The 12,343-nt window shown below is 62.9% G+C and overlaps 6 protein-coding genes across 6 annotated transcripts; 3 read left to right on the top strand and 3 right to left on the bottom strand.

Moving 5' to 3' along the window:
• Positions 1–68: 68 nt before the first annotated feature.
• LOC62_01G000784 (uncharacterized protein) lies at positions 69–2,503 on the bottom strand (the record flags this gene model as incomplete). The annotated part of the gene is made up of 4 exons (XM_062767245.1): positions 69–1,244; positions 1,289–2,046; positions 2,089–2,123; positions 2,175–2,503. The coding sequence occupies 4 exons, from the start codon at positions 2,501–2,503 to the stop codon at positions 69–71; spliced, it is 2,298 nt and encodes a 765-aa protein (XP_062623229.1).
• A 2,236-nt stretch (positions 2,504–4,739) lies between these two features.
• Positions 4,740–6,214, bottom strand: arg-13 (Amino-acid transporter arg-13). The gene is made up of 4 exons (XM_062767244.1): positions 6,139–6,214; positions 5,885–6,091; positions 5,654–5,835; positions 4,740–5,598 (listed from the first exon to the last, which is right to left on the bottom strand). Exons 1-4 carry the CDS (start codon positions 6,190–6,192, stop codon positions 4,929–4,931), a joined length of 1,113 nt encoding a protein of 370 aa, XP_062623228.1. The 5' UTR covers positions 6,193–6,214; the 3' UTR covers positions 4,740–4,928.
• Positions 6,215–6,426: 212 nt separating this feature from the next.
• Positions 6,427–7,867, top strand: SPBC25H2.10c (putative protein). The gene is made up of 5 exons (XM_062767243.1): positions 6,427–6,584; positions 6,640–6,892; positions 6,947–7,161; positions 7,199–7,348; positions 7,394–7,867. The coding sequence occupies exons 1-5, from the start codon at positions 6,444–6,446 to the stop codon at positions 7,802–7,804; spliced, it is 1,170 nt and encodes a 389-aa protein (XP_062623227.1). The 5' UTR covers positions 6,427–6,443; the 3' UTR covers positions 7,805–7,867.
• Positions 7,868–8,112: 245 nt separating this feature from the next.
• Positions 8,113–10,301, top strand: DOT1 (Histone-lysine N-methyltransferase, H3 lysine-79 specific). The gene is made up of 5 exons (XM_062767242.1): positions 8,113–8,806; positions 8,846–8,924; positions 8,987–9,069; positions 9,106–10,007; positions 10,045–10,301. The coding sequence occupies exons 1-5, from the start codon at positions 8,215–8,217 to the stop codon at positions 10,204–10,206; spliced, it is 1,818 nt and encodes a 605-aa protein (XP_062623226.1). The 5' UTR covers positions 8,113–8,214; the 3' UTR covers positions 10,207–10,301.
• Positions 10,302–10,303: 2 nt separating this feature from the next.
• Bola2 (BolA-like protein 2) lies at positions 10,304–10,894 on the bottom strand. Its single transcript, XM_062767241.1, has 4 exons — positions 10,803–10,894; positions 10,643–10,742; positions 10,554–10,603; positions 10,304–10,510 (listed from the first exon to the last, which is right to left on the bottom strand). The coding sequence occupies exons 1-4, from the start codon at positions 10,866–10,868 to the stop codon at positions 10,466–10,468; spliced, it is 261 nt and encodes an 86-aa protein (XP_062623225.1). The 5' UTR covers positions 10,869–10,894; the 3' UTR covers positions 10,304–10,465.
• Positions 10,895–11,139: 245 nt separating this feature from the next.
• rpsI (30S ribosomal protein S9) lies at positions 11,140–12,340 on the top strand. The gene is made up of 2 exons (XM_062767240.1): positions 11,140–12,199; positions 12,280–12,340. Exons 1-2 carry the CDS (start codon positions 11,204–11,206, stop codon positions 12,298–12,300), a joined length of 1,017 nt encoding a protein of 338 aa, XP_062623224.1. The 5' UTR covers positions 11,140–11,203; the 3' UTR covers positions 12,301–12,340.
• The last annotated feature ends 3 nt before the right edge of the window (positions 12,341–12,343 follow it).

Raw genomic sequence — 12,343 nt, 5'->3', positions numbered from 1 at the left:
AATGCACAGCACAACGGAGAGGACCTAGATCTCAAGACTATGTACAGTTGTCCATCCACCCAGCCGGCCTACAGCTCGGCCCATTCACCAGCAGCGGCGCGCTTGCGGCCGAGGGTACGCATGAGGTCGTTGAGGCGGGCGGCGTCGGCCTGGCCGAGGCCGCCGCGCTTCATGTCGGCCTGGACGGAGCGCCACAGCTCTCCGAGGACCGAGTCGAGCGTCTGCGCGCGGCCGCGGGACGACGACGGCTCGTCAGGTGTGGGAGATCGGAGCTCAACCGGCGGCGGGGGTGTGGAAAAGTCGAGCCCCTCCTCGCCGAAGAAGCGGCCCAGCTTGGCCGTCCGGCGCGCCGCGTCGGGCGCGGCCGGCGTCGTGGGCGAATGCGGGATCGGCGGGAGGCGCGAGTGGGACTCGCGCGTGCCCATCGATGAGCGCGTGCCCGCCGACGTGGACGTCGACTCGGACGAGCGCGAGCTCGGAGACGTCGGCGACACGGGCATGCTGTTGTGGCTGAACCGATGCTGTGGCCACCCTGACACGCGGGACGGCGACGTGGGGGAGGCCGTGGGCGACATGGAGCGTACCATGTCGACGGACCATCTCTTGGCCTTGGACAGCGAGCGCACGAGTCGCGGGGATACGGGCGACGTCGGGCGCCTGTTCAGTGGCGGCGGCGGCGCAGGGGTTGAGGTACCGAACTCGTCGACGAGCGTCGCCATGGTCAGCTCGTCGACGATGGTGGCCAGCCTCGTCTGGTCGTGCTCGATGAGGTGGATTAGGCCCTGGATCGAGTAGCGGTACGACTCGTACACCTCGCGTTCTGGCCGCGGGGAGAACTCCGGCGCACTCGCGCTCGGGTGCCCGCCCTCGCTGTGCGTCTCTCTGTCGGGTTGAAACACAGGCAGGAAGAGGTTGGCAGGCGGCGCGTCACCAAACATCTGGTCGAGCTTGTTTACCCGCCTGAGCGCGACCTTGCGCTCGTCGTCGGGCATCGGTGACGAGTTGACGAGGGCCGTGAGGCCCGGCGGCGCATTGCCGGAGCGTCGCCGCTCGGACACGGACGACGAGTGCCGGATCTTGGCGCCCCCGTACCGGTTGTGGAACTGGCTGTCGAGGGCAGGAAGCGAGTGTGTCGACACGGTGGGGTCATCGGCTGGTAGAGGAGGAGTGGGGCTGTTGCACGCCGAGGAGTAGGGCGATCGGAGGAGCTCTGGAGGCACTGGGGCCCCGAGTAGGCGCTGGAGCTGTGAGGTGGTTAGCTGTTGCCGGGGGGGCCTGTTCAGCTTACCTTCGACAGACGTGTGCGGCGGTCCCGGAAGGCGACGTCTTCCGTGTCTTCGTCGCGGAACCCAGGGCTCGTAGGCGATGTGGGCGAGACGCCGCCAACGGGCAGTCTGGCGCGGCTTGCAGTGCCCAGGTTGAGTGACGGGACCTTTCGAGGCCCAGTCTCCGCCACATGCGTCTCGCGGGCGACAAACACCTGGATTTGGGGAGGGATTGGGGGCGTAGATGGGCCGAGGAACATGTCGCGTGCACGCTCCAGGCGTGACTTTGTGCGCTGGTGGCCTGGTCTTGTGGGCTGGTCGACAGCAGACACTGGGGTGGTCGCGATACGCGGGACGCAGTCCTCACGCTCCCACTCGGGCTTGCTGCTCGGGCGGGGCCACGACTTCTCGTCGATATGTGTCTGAACCGTCGTCGGCGCCGTGCTCGGGTCAATCACGTAGCGCTCGACCTGGCGCTCGCCGAGCGTCTCGCCGAGGAGCTGCTCGAGCTTGCGCGTGCGCCGGATCAGAACAGCCTTCTGCTCGGCGCCGAGCTCCGACTTGCTCGCCAGCGTCGGCGGAACGCGGTTCTCCGGCGCGAGCGAAGCCGGATGGGCCATGAGCTTGCGCTTCCGGATCTGGGAAGCCGGAAGCAGGCCCGAGAGCGTCGTCACCGACTCGCTGAACGACGGGTTGAGCGAGCCCAGTGATCCGAGCGTGTCGCGTGATGCCACATTTGTAAGATCCAAAGAGTGTGCGTGTCGGTCCAAGGGGAGGCCGACTGGGTGGGTGGAAGGGAGTGGCTTTGTCGTTGCTGCCGCACTTGTTCGGCGCTGGAGGCCGCCGGTCGAAGCCGGTCTGCCGATCCGTCAGCCCGATCCGTAGTGAACAATAGCGAGACCGACTCACAACAATGGGTTGGTCTTTTCGGACGCATGCTCGCCAGCGCCAGCGCCAGCGCCAACGGCTACAGCGGTGCTTCGACCCTTCTCCTGGTGCACCGTGCCACTGTCATCGAGCCAGAGTGAGCGCAGCTGCGTGAAGGCTGAGACTGAGAGCTCTGGGAACTCGCCGAGCGTCGGCGGGGCGGAGAATGGCGTCGATTGCGGTGGCAGTGGGGCGGGAGGAACAATCGCGTTGGCCTTCTTCTCGCGAATCCTGCGCAGGTGCGCTTCGATGGTCTGATCGTCCTCGCCCCGCAGGTGGGGAGGGCTCTGAGGGCGCTCGCGGTCGTCCATGGTCATACTGAGTCGAGTTGAAACCGAGCTGAAGGACGCCCGGCGCCTGACGAGGTGTTCGCCTGGTTGTAGCTGACGTGAAGAGTCGGCACTGCTCGGTATGGTGGTGCTGGTGCTGGCCGAGAAGAGAGGCCGATCGCTCGACGCGGACAGCGGCGCACTGAGCCTCTGGCGGGACCGACCAAACGTGCCTGCGCTGTTCGACCTTCGAAGGGTGCGATCAATGTCGAGGAATTGGCCACTGCTGCTGCTGGGCTGGGGCGGCTCGGCTGGGGATAGTTGCTCCGACGACCACTGGGCCAGGACAAACGAGGTGGAGATGCCTGAGGAGAGTGGTGGTGATGTGGGTGATGCTGGGGTGCCGCAAGTCTCTGATGATTGTTGCAAGCGGTACGCGCTCAGCAGAGTTGATGAAGTCGTTGCAGCTGGATCCAGGGGTAACCGTTGGGGGCGTTTTTTGCGCTTGAGGGCTGTTTCAGGCGCCACTTCTCGACCTCCTCGCGGCAGGGAACAAGACATTGTCAAGGTCGACGAAGATGAACCTGAAGCTATAGGGCCTGTGCGGGTGTTTGTGCGTGTGACTTGCACAGCGGTGGGGGGTAGCGAGCGCGATGATCGCGACGATCGGGCAGTGTGCGTCGACGACGAGGACGAGGACGACACCAACGCCGCCGACGTCTTTGCCATAGCCGACGTTGGTGACGGCGGCGGCGGTGGCTCAACGAGGACGATGGATGACCGCTTCATGACGGTGGTGGTGAAGAGGGCGGTGGTGGGGGACGTGGGGCTCGCTCGGACCATGATTATGCTGGACAGTGCGGTCGCTTCCCTGCGGAGTGGGCGAATGGCTGTCGGCACTGGCGCTGCTGGCGGGGACACGGACGCGGCGTGATAGGGTCCGAGGCCGCTCGGCGAGGGGGAGGGTGGCTCGAGGCCTGTACGTGCGCGAGACTTTGCTGGCGACAGGTTGAAGCAGCGCGCCAGGAAGTGGTCGCGGTTTGGAGAGATGGGGGGCACGGCGGCGGACACTGGCATGGGGGGCAGTCTTATTGCTTTGCCGTCGAGGGAGCTGAGCAAGCAAGTGTCAGGTTTTCGGGGGTGGGTGACAATAGTCGCGTCGAGAGAGTAGTGCGTAGGTTGAGCAGGTGAGAACGAGCAGAAGCAAAGACTGCATTGCTCCGAGCTGGGGGGCTTCGACGAGGGAACACTCTAGTTCTGCAGCGGAGCATTGGTAGCGCCTCGTCCGGTACCTTGGGGGACCTGTGGCAGCAGAGCCAGGCCCGCGTTGGTTTTGCTCTTGTTGTTGTCACAGTTGTCGTCTTCGTCGATGGAAGGTCAGCGGGGCAGGCCAGCCAGAGCAGGTCAAGCGACAGCCACGCCGTCACCAGAACTGGTAAGGGGTGAGGGTGTCAGGTGTCAGGTGCCAGGCGGTCAGGCTGGGGGGTGCGCCTCGTGCCATGGCGAAGTCGAGAACACTGCGCTCGGGTCTCTTGCAAAAAAAGCCTGCAGCCTCGTCGGCGCCGCCCTCGTCGTCGTCGTCAGTCACCCCGTTTCGTGTTTTGGACACTGGAATGGGTTCGAAACGTCGCATTCCGCTGTGTGCCCTGGTTCCCCAGTAACAGCAGCCGAGAAGAGAAGAGAAGCGCCGCCAGGCTGCAGGCAGCCAAGAAGGAAGGATCTCGTCTCGAGCCAGTCGTCCTTTTGTGAGTGGTGGTGCAGGTGCCCGCCGCCCGCGCCTGTGCGCTCTCGATCAGACGCCACCGCAGCGCAGCCCTGGCACGAGGCAGGCGCAAACAAAGGTCGCCTCCTGCTGCAGTGTCGTGTTTCGAGTCGCGAGGCCATTGTTGCGACGAAGTTGACGCTGCGTACGTTTGGAACAAGTGGGTTGATTCGGCCCGATCATGCCCCGACCGACAGTGACGGATCGACCCCGCGGACGCGAGCGCAGGACGCTCGAGGGACGATCATGTGGCATTGACCCCATTGTCCAAAGAACTGCGTCAGTACATGCGTGTTTGGGGAGAACATGTTGTCGAGCCCCGGGTCAATGGTTGTGGATCAAGTTGTTACAAGCGTCGCGTGTTCTTCCTGGGTGGTGTGCAGCTTGTATTAACCGCCAGTCAGCGGTTGCGCGCGTAAACTACGCAGCCAGTTTAACCCTCAAACCCGACGCAACGGACATTGCCGAGAACACCACCCCCGCACCCACTGTTGACAAATCATTCCCCCCTGCACCTCTTCCAGTGTTACCGGTTGCATGCAGTAATGTACAGATTAGCCTCTACATGAGAACCACAAACCCCTACACTGCGAGCAATGAGAGAGCGAGTACAACCATGCTGTGTATGACAAGAGACTTATTGCAGTGTATGTGGTTGTTTGTGGCTGAGGGGCGAATTAACCTCCACCTCGGCGGATGCGTCGCTTATGCGCGCGTGTCAAAGATCCATCCAAGCTTGCTGTTGAGCGTCTCAAACAGACCAAAGATGATGGCAGACGAGGGGCCCGAACGGAGACATGTGAGCGCGCAACCAGCGTACAGGCCGCGGATACCGCGCGTCTGATAGATCTGCTTGAAGGTCGGGAAAAACTTGGGTGGCGGGCGGTCGGGGTGAAGCTCTGCCGACGTCTGCATCGTGCTCTTGACCGAGTCGGCAGGGAACAGCGAGACGTTGTAGGCGACACCGCCGCAAGCGCCCGAGGCCATGAGTTCCCACGGTGCGAGGTCGGCCTTGGTCACAGTGTAGTCGGCAGCCGCTTGCTTCTGGCGACGCGCGATGAACTTGCGCGCGACAAACTCGTACATGCCGAACCAAGCGAAAGAGCCGCCCGTCTCGCGAAGGAACGTGCCGGTCTGACCGAGCCAGAGACCCTGGATGCCATTGGTGCGGACAGTCTGGGCAATGATAGCGAATGGGCCGAGAGGCGCGGGGCGGGCTGCGGTCGTGACAGGGCGGGCGAGAGGGGGGATGGTGACAGTGGACGAGGGCGAGGCGGGGGCCGACAGCGCCGTCTTGACAGTCACGGCCGAGGTAGGCGCCGACTGGGTGATCATCTGCACCTGCATACGGCACTTGACGAGCTCAATCGGGGTGCTGGCGAGGTCAGCCGATGCTATCGGGAGTGGGGACGCCACCAAGGCCGGCTTACAGGACAAAAGACGTGAAGGCTCCGGCCGCCGCACCAGCGACACCCAGCTCGGTAGTCGTCAACTCGCGCAGTCCGCCATCGGGACCAGGGCGCAGAGCGAGGATTGCAGCCTGCGCCTTGTTGTACACGAAGAACAGACTCGCGTTCTCGGCCGCTGCCCCTGCTACTGGCGCCGAGATACCCTGGGGCGACAGTCAGCGGATGTCTCGCCAACGTGCGATATCGACTCACTCGGTACAAGCCACGGATGCCTTCCTTGCCTACAGTCTGCTTGAAACAGTCTAGTGGGCCCTTGAACATGGGCGGCCTGTCGGTGGGCTGTGACTGGAGACGGACTTTGACGAGGTCCTTCACGGGAGTGTCAGAGTCCGTGATCACGGGTGTGTGTTGTTGACTTACGAAGGGGTACTCAAACAGCTTGGCCGTCATGCCAGCGATCTGGGGCCCGTTAGAGGTGCACGCGCCGGCGTCTGGGGCCAACGTACCGAGCCAAAGGTCAGGTCTCGGACGGCCGAGAGAGGGGTGGATGTGTCTGTCATGTCGCCGTTGGTGGGGGTGCTCGATGAGGGATTAAGAAAGCCATCAAAAGTCACTCCAGGCTCCATTTATCCATCACAGCCAGGCGACGGGTCGCGCGCGCTTGAAATCTACTCCCGCTGATCCGGGGCACCGCATTATCACGTGATGAGAATCGACGGCGGCCAAAGTTGGGACCAGGCAGAGACAGAGACATGTGTGTTGATGCCTTTTGCTTTATCGATCTCCGCATACATCGTCCAATAAACGCAAAATGGCGCCAGGAGGAGCACCAAAGAAGAACAAGGGCAAGTACTACACCAAGCCCAAGCGGTCGGGAGGACCACCAAGGGGAAGCGATGGGCAGGGGAACTTCAAGGGGAACGTCATGGAGGCCTACCGTCAACAGCCGCTGGTGAGTGACCGACCTTTCTCCGGTTAGCATCAGAACACTAACATGTATTCCACAGCCCGAGATGCTCAGCAACCCGGGCATCTTTGTTACCGCAGTGCAGGGCAAGGAGCAGCAGGCGGAGCGCGAGATTATCGAGGCTCTCGAAGCCGCAGCCGACGAGCTGTACCCCGAGACAGCGGCCCAGGGCGGTGATGACGGTGGCGATGGCGACGACATTGAAGACATGTTGAAACGGGAGCTCGAGTCGTTGTCGGCGCCAAAGAAGAAGTCGACTCGGTTCCGCGTGTGCAAGCGCGAGACGGCCTGCGGTGAGTAAGGAAGGCTGATGGCGGCGGCGATCATTGTGCTGACCCGCCCCCCAGTGTGCTACATCCTCGTCTACCCCCCCTTGGATCCGGTCAAGCTCGTCTACAACGTGCTCGAGCGGTGCGAGCGCACGGCCAAGTGCTCGTTCAAGTTCACCCAGCGCCTCACGCCCATCACGGCCACGAGCGGCGGCTACCTCGACAAGCTGGTCGCCATGGCCGCCGAGACTCTGCCTGCTGGATTTGAGAAGGAAGGCGGCGGCGCACTGAAGGTAAGCTGATGTTGTGTTGCATTAGCTGACATGCCAGTTTGCTATCAATGTCAGCACCCGCAACTCGGCCAAACTCGAGCGCTTGGAAATGATCAAGGCTGTCGCCGAGGAGGTCGCCAAGCTCAACCCCGAGCACAAGGTTGACTTGACAAACCCCGACAGGACGATCCTGCTAGAGCTTTACAGGGTGAGCTAAGCATCCCCCTTTGTAGAATTGGAGCTCACACCACAGACCCACCTCGGCATGAGCGTTGTCTCCGACTTTGAGAAGTACAAGCGTTTCAACCCTTCGCGCGTCGCCAAGGAGGCTGCCAAGGCGCAGGGCATCGAGGAGGAAGAAGACAAGTCCGAGGAAGCGCCTGCATCGGGCGACAAGCCCAAGGCGTCGGTCGGCGAGCTCAAGAATGCCAACCGTGCCAGGAGGCTAGCCGGGATCCGTGATGCCGAGTCTGCTGCTACTGCTGCCGCTGAGCGTCCGCCAAAACGCAAGGCTGACGCTGAGCTCGAGGAGGGACAAGTTCCCAGGACGGCCGATGACGTCGAGGTGGGCGAGGTCGTGGACGACGAGACGGCCGAGCTCGGTGACGAGTTCCATGAGGTTGTTCAGGGCGGTCGTGCGACCAAGGTCCGCCGGGAGGAGTAGTGTCCATCACTCATGCATGTAACATGTAGCTATTGTCGTGTCTTTACATTATGCATTGTGGTCGCATTCCTCCTTGTCGCACGACAAGGGTCTTACGACTCTCTGGTTGTTGTTGTTGATGCTAGGGCTTTTCCGAACAAGTCGGCATCAAGGGGTGGCAGGGTGATCGAAAGAACAAGGCTAATGTCCCGAGAAAATGGGGCGCGTGGCCACCACCCAGCACAGGGTGACTGTGGTGCCTTCCTCGCCGACACTTTGCTTGGTTCCCCGTCAGCGGCGCTTTCTCGCTCTCTTTGTCAACATCCACCTCAGACTCACTCATCTCTTTAACATACATAAACACTGCATCCTCGAGGCCAGAGGATCGTGCCCACACTCTCCCCCTGCACGGCTCTGATCCACTCAGAGCCATGCAGTCCTTCTTTTCCAGCTCGGCAAAGCCGGCGCGTCCGGCCCTCGTCTCCACCGTCACCGTCAAGAAGAAGGTCGTCCCCAAACCTGGTAGCAGCGGCAGCTCTGGGCCGCTGATAACCAAGGCCTCGAGCTCGACATTACTCAGCAAGCCCAAGGCTCCGACCTCTTCCTCCTCTTCCTCGGCAAAGCGACCTTCGCCGGGCCTCAAGAGCGGCGCCGCATCGGCAGCGCTCTCTCCGCGGTCCGCAGGCTCAGGCTCCGGATCGCCCGCAGCTCGGCGCCGCAAGCCGACCGCGCCGCAGCGCGTGCTCCCCGAGTCATCGGACGATGAGAGCAGCGACGACGCGCTCGCTCCCAAGCGCCGCCGCGTGAACGGCACCGCCGCGAGCGGGAGCACGCCAGACGCCGCGGGCGAGGGTGACGTCGGCCGATCCGTGTTTTGCCCCACGCGCACCGACGAGCGCGGCGAGTGGGGACGCGGGTACGCCGGCTTCGTCCCGTGTGAGCACGCCGTCCGGGGCACCGTGGTGGGCTGGGCAGGTGGCAGCAAGGAGGGCAAGGAAGGCGAGCGCGAGAAATACCAGGCTTGTGGGTGCCCACCAGAGCGGCAGGAGCTGACAGAGCCAGACTTTCCCCAAGAGGGTTTCGAGAATACCGAGCCATTGCCTACCGTGGAGCTCCGATACCCCTCTGGGGCAAAGGAGAAGTGAGTGGCGCGGAGGGGGCGGGGGGGCGTGGTGGCGTGCGTGACTTCTGGCTGACGTCCAGGTTTGTTCTCCTCACACCGATATCTTCACGCGAGTACAACCCGATGAGCGAGCTGCGTAGCGCGCTGCGTTTTATTCTCAAGCGTGGGTGGTGTTGATCGTGACACTGGCTGACAGCAGATTACATACCCCCATCTCATGCGCACATTTTTGGATCTTTGGATACAACCGGCGATATCCACTCGAGTGTTCCATCTCGGATCCACTCTCCGGCGCCTGGATCGCTCACGACTCCACCGCCGGATGGTATGTCACCTCAGCCGCACACACCCCAGGAGACGATTGGTGATGCTCTTCGCCGAGCACTTGCACCCAACCGCCGTGATGGACCAGGACTGCTCAAGGCCGTCGAGCGGCTCAACTCGGCGCTGGACGAGATTGCGTCCGATGGCACCATGGCTGCATGGCTCTCGAGCCCGCAGTACCGCATGTCACGGCGTGACTGGTCCGGGTTTGTCGAGTTTGTGCACGACCAGTCGTACTCGCGCGTCGTGGCGCCGTTCTCCGACCAGCTCGAGCACCACCCAAAGCACCCGGACGAGGTGGCAGCGGCGATTAGCGAGAAGGAGGACGCGTACGGCGAGCTGCGGCACAACTTTATGAGCAAGGTGATTGAGCAAACCGATCTCGGCCCCGACTCGGTGTTCGTCGACCTCGGCAGCGGCGTCGGAAACTGTGTGGTTCAGGCTGCGCTGCAGGCAGGCAGCCGGAGCTACGGGTTTGAGCTGCTGCCGGTGCCATCACGCTGTGCGCGCCTCCAGCTCCGCGAGTGCCAGCGCCGCTGGGCAATTTGGTGCCTCGATGGTAACACCAAGGCCGAGGTGCACGAGGGCGACTTCAGGAGACACCCGTCAGTCGTCAAGAGCTTGCGCGACGCCGATGTGGTGCTGGTCAACAACGAGGTTTTCCCCTCGTCGCTCAACCACGAGCTGACCGACCTCTTCCTCGAGCTCAAGGAGGGTGCGACGATTGTGTCGCTCAAGCCGTTCGTGCCCGACGGGTTCAGGTTGAACGACGGGAACGTGAGTAGTGTAGGGAGTTGCCGAGCTGACGCCGTAGTACAACTCGTTTGCTGCGATTCTTCGCCAGACGTCCCACACGTACTACCCCAACTGGGTGTCGTGGAAAGGGGACAGCGGCAAGTATTATGTCCAGGTTGTCGACAGGAGCATCCGTGCGCGCTACGACGAGGAGCAGAAGCAGCGCCGGAGGAGGGAGTGAGCTGTTGGAGGGTAGGGGTGCTGTGTCCGACTTGATTTTCCGTTGTCATGTCATGCCTCACATCTGTGATTAGTTCATGCAATTGCATTGTTGTATTGGGGGCAGGCGCTGTGTTGCGGGTGCGCCAGTTTGCGTTGTGCCAGCTGCGCTCCGGCCCGTGTCGATACATGATGCATGTAGCGTCTAGAGCATGCGGCAAACCTCTGTACGATACAACAGATGAGTCAGTGCGGGGGCCAAGGCGGGGAGCATGGGGAAGTTAAGCGCCGCGCTCCTTGGCCCACTGCTCTGGCGTGAGGGTTTTCTGGGCAATTAGCGAGCTGACGAGGCCGAGACAACCAACTCACCTGCGAGAAGGCATGCAGCTGGGTGATCTCCTCGGCGAGGATCTGGTTCACTGATACGAGTCAGCCGCGCCCACAACAGCTCCACGCACCAAGCTTGTGCCGTGCCAGCGTCATCTTGCGCGCAAAGTCCGGCGAGACGATGACGAGCGCGAACGACGAGCCGCAGTTGGCCGAGGTGTCGACGATTTCCTGGGCGCAGTGTCAGCTGGCTCGGCGACGAGGAGGAGGGCGAGCCCGGGGCACACTCACCAAGTGCTCGATGGTGAGATTTGACCGCAGCTTTGCGGCCATGCGCGCGTCGATGGGCTCTGCCATTGTGCTTGTCGTGCTTGCTGTGCTCGAGTCTTTGTGCGAATTCAACAGCCGCTTACTCGTCCGAGCTCTGTTCTCAGCCGCCGTCAGAACCGTCTCTGTCATCACCACACACTTTGATTATCTGATACGAGCACAGAATCGGGGTGGGCCGACGGGGGTAAACCCACGTGGATAATGACGTGGAAATACACTTCATGCCGCCGTTTCCCATTTGACCCCGCGCCGGTCGTCAAAAGTCGGGTTTGACCTTGCTTTCGACGACGCCGGAGCTCAACAGCGAGCGACAAGCAAGTCGAGATCGTCGTGCTCACCACACACACACAACACATACCTCCATGACAGCACCAGCAAGACAGGCGCTGCGGCTCACGAGCTCACTTGCGCTTGCGTCGCCGCTCACGCGTTCTGCAGCCGTCGCCGTCGCCGGATCATCGCGCCACGCCTCGACGTACTCGCCGTCTGGGTTCGAACCGTCTGCCGGCGATCGGCAACGGCGCCCCCACTCGCCCTTCTTCTTCACGGCCAAGGGGGAGCTCAACAACCAGATACAGAGGCTCGAGGGCGTGCTCGCCGACGCCGAGCGTGCGCTGCGGAAACAGCACGTCTGGCCGCTGCCCGCCCACCTGCCGTACCTCCAGCCGTCGCCGACCGCATGGGAATCCTCTGGCGGGATGAACTTTGTGGTGCGCTCCAACGCCGATTACAAGGGCTTTGTTGAGCTGCTCAACAAGCTGCACCAGCTCGCGCACGTCGCCGCCACGGCCGGGGTCCACGACGTCGCTGCCCTCCTCGAGGCCACGACCTTGCCGTTCCAGAAGCCGTCGATGAAGATTGAGCGCGAGCGCCTGGCCGCCAAGGCGGCGGCCAAGGCCGCCGGCGAGGTCAAGGGCATCGACGAGCTCGGCCGCTCGTACGCCATGGGCCGCAGGAAGGAGGCGCACGCGCGTGCGTGGATCGTGCCGTCGGCTGCCGGCCTCGCCGCTCTCGACAAGCCCGCGCTCGACCTCGGCGAGGACAAGACAGATGTCCCCGTCGGCGAGATTCTCATCAACCACCTCCCGCTGGCCACCCACTTCAACCGCCACCAGGACCGCGAGCTCGTGCTCCGCCCCTTCCGCCTCGCGGGCCTCCTCGGCGCGTACAACGTGTTCGCGCTCGTCCGCGGCGGCGGAAACTCGGGCCAGGCCGGCGCCGTCGCCATGGCCGTCGCCCGCGCCCTCGCGCAGATCAGGCCCGACGCACACGGACCCCTCCACAACGACCGCCTGCTCAGCCGTGACCCCCGTATGGTCGAGCGTAAGCACACTGGCAAGGCCAAGGCGCGCAAGAGGGTGAGTTTGCTGTGGGCGGAGGCGACAGCCTTCGCCGTTGTATCGGCGGCACTCGTTTCCGCATTGCTAACACGCCGCAGTACACTTGGGTCAAGCGTTGAGATGTTTTGGCATATATTGCATGCATATTGTGGGCACTGGCGG

The sequence above is a fragment of the Vanrija pseudolonga genome, chromosome 1 (genome assembly GCF_020906515.1).
Source record: "Vanrija pseudolonga chromosome 1, complete sequence".
Classification (NCBI taxonomy): domain Eukaryota; kingdom Fungi; phylum Basidiomycota; class Tremellomycetes; order Trichosporonales; family Trichosporonaceae; genus Vanrija; species Vanrija pseudolonga.
This window is presented reverse-complemented; position numbering and strand designations above follow the sequence as displayed.

Coding starts and splice junctions, on each gene's coding strand:
- SPBC25H2.10c (XM_062767243.1), top strand. CDS start 6,444: ATGGCGCCAGGAGGAGCACCAAAGAAGAACAAGGGCAAGTACTACACC. Junction 6,585..6,639: donor CCTACCGTCAACAGCCGCTG/GTGAGTGACCGA, acceptor TGTATTCCACAG/CCCGAGATGCTCAGCAACCC. Junction 7,349..7,393: donor TCCTGCTAGAGCTTTACAGG/GTGAGCTAAGCA, acceptor CTCACACCACAG/ACCCACCTCGGCATGAGCGT.
- arg-13 (XM_062767244.1), bottom strand. CDS start 6,192: ATGACAGACACATCCACCCCTCTCTCGGCCGTCCGAGACCTGACCTTT. Junction 5,836..5,884: donor GCATCCGTGGCTTGTACCGA/GTGAGTCGATAT, acceptor CTGTCGCCCCAG/GGTATCTCGGCGCCAGTAGC. Junction 5,599..5,653: donor GCCTTCACGTCTTTTGTCCT/GTAAGCCGGCCT, acceptor TGACCTCGCCAG/CACCCCGATTGAGCTCGTCA.
- DOT1 (XM_062767242.1), top strand. CDS start 8,215: ATGCAGTCCTTCTTTTCCAGCTCGGCAAAGCCGGCGCGTCCGGCCCTC. Junction 8,925..8,986: donor CCCTCTGGGGCAAAGGAGAA/GTGAGTGGCGCG, acceptor GCTGACGTCCAG/GTTTGTTCTCCTCACACCGA. Junction 10,008..10,044: donor TCAGGTTGAACGACGGGAAC/GTGAGTAGTGTA, acceptor CTGACGCCGTAG/TACAACTCGTTTGCTGCGAT.
- rpsI (XM_062767240.1), top strand. CDS start 11,204: ATGACAGCACCAGCAAGACAGGCGCTGCGGCTCACGAGCTCACTTGCG. Junction 12,200..12,279: donor AGGCCAAGGCGCGCAAGAGG/GTGAGTTTGCTG, acceptor AACACGCCGCAG/TACACTTGGGTCAAGCGTTG.
- Bola2 (XM_062767241.1), bottom strand. CDS start 10,868: ATGGCAGAGCCCATCGACGCGCGCATGGCCGCAAAGCTGCGGTCAAAT. Junction 10,743..10,802: donor ATCTCACCATCGAGCACTTG/GTGAGTGTGCCC, acceptor CACTGCGCCCAG/GAAATCGTCGACACCTCGGC. Junction 10,604..10,642: donor GCTGGCACGGCACAAGCTTG/GTGCGTGGAGCT, acceptor GACTCGTATCAG/TGAACCAGATCCTCGCCGAG.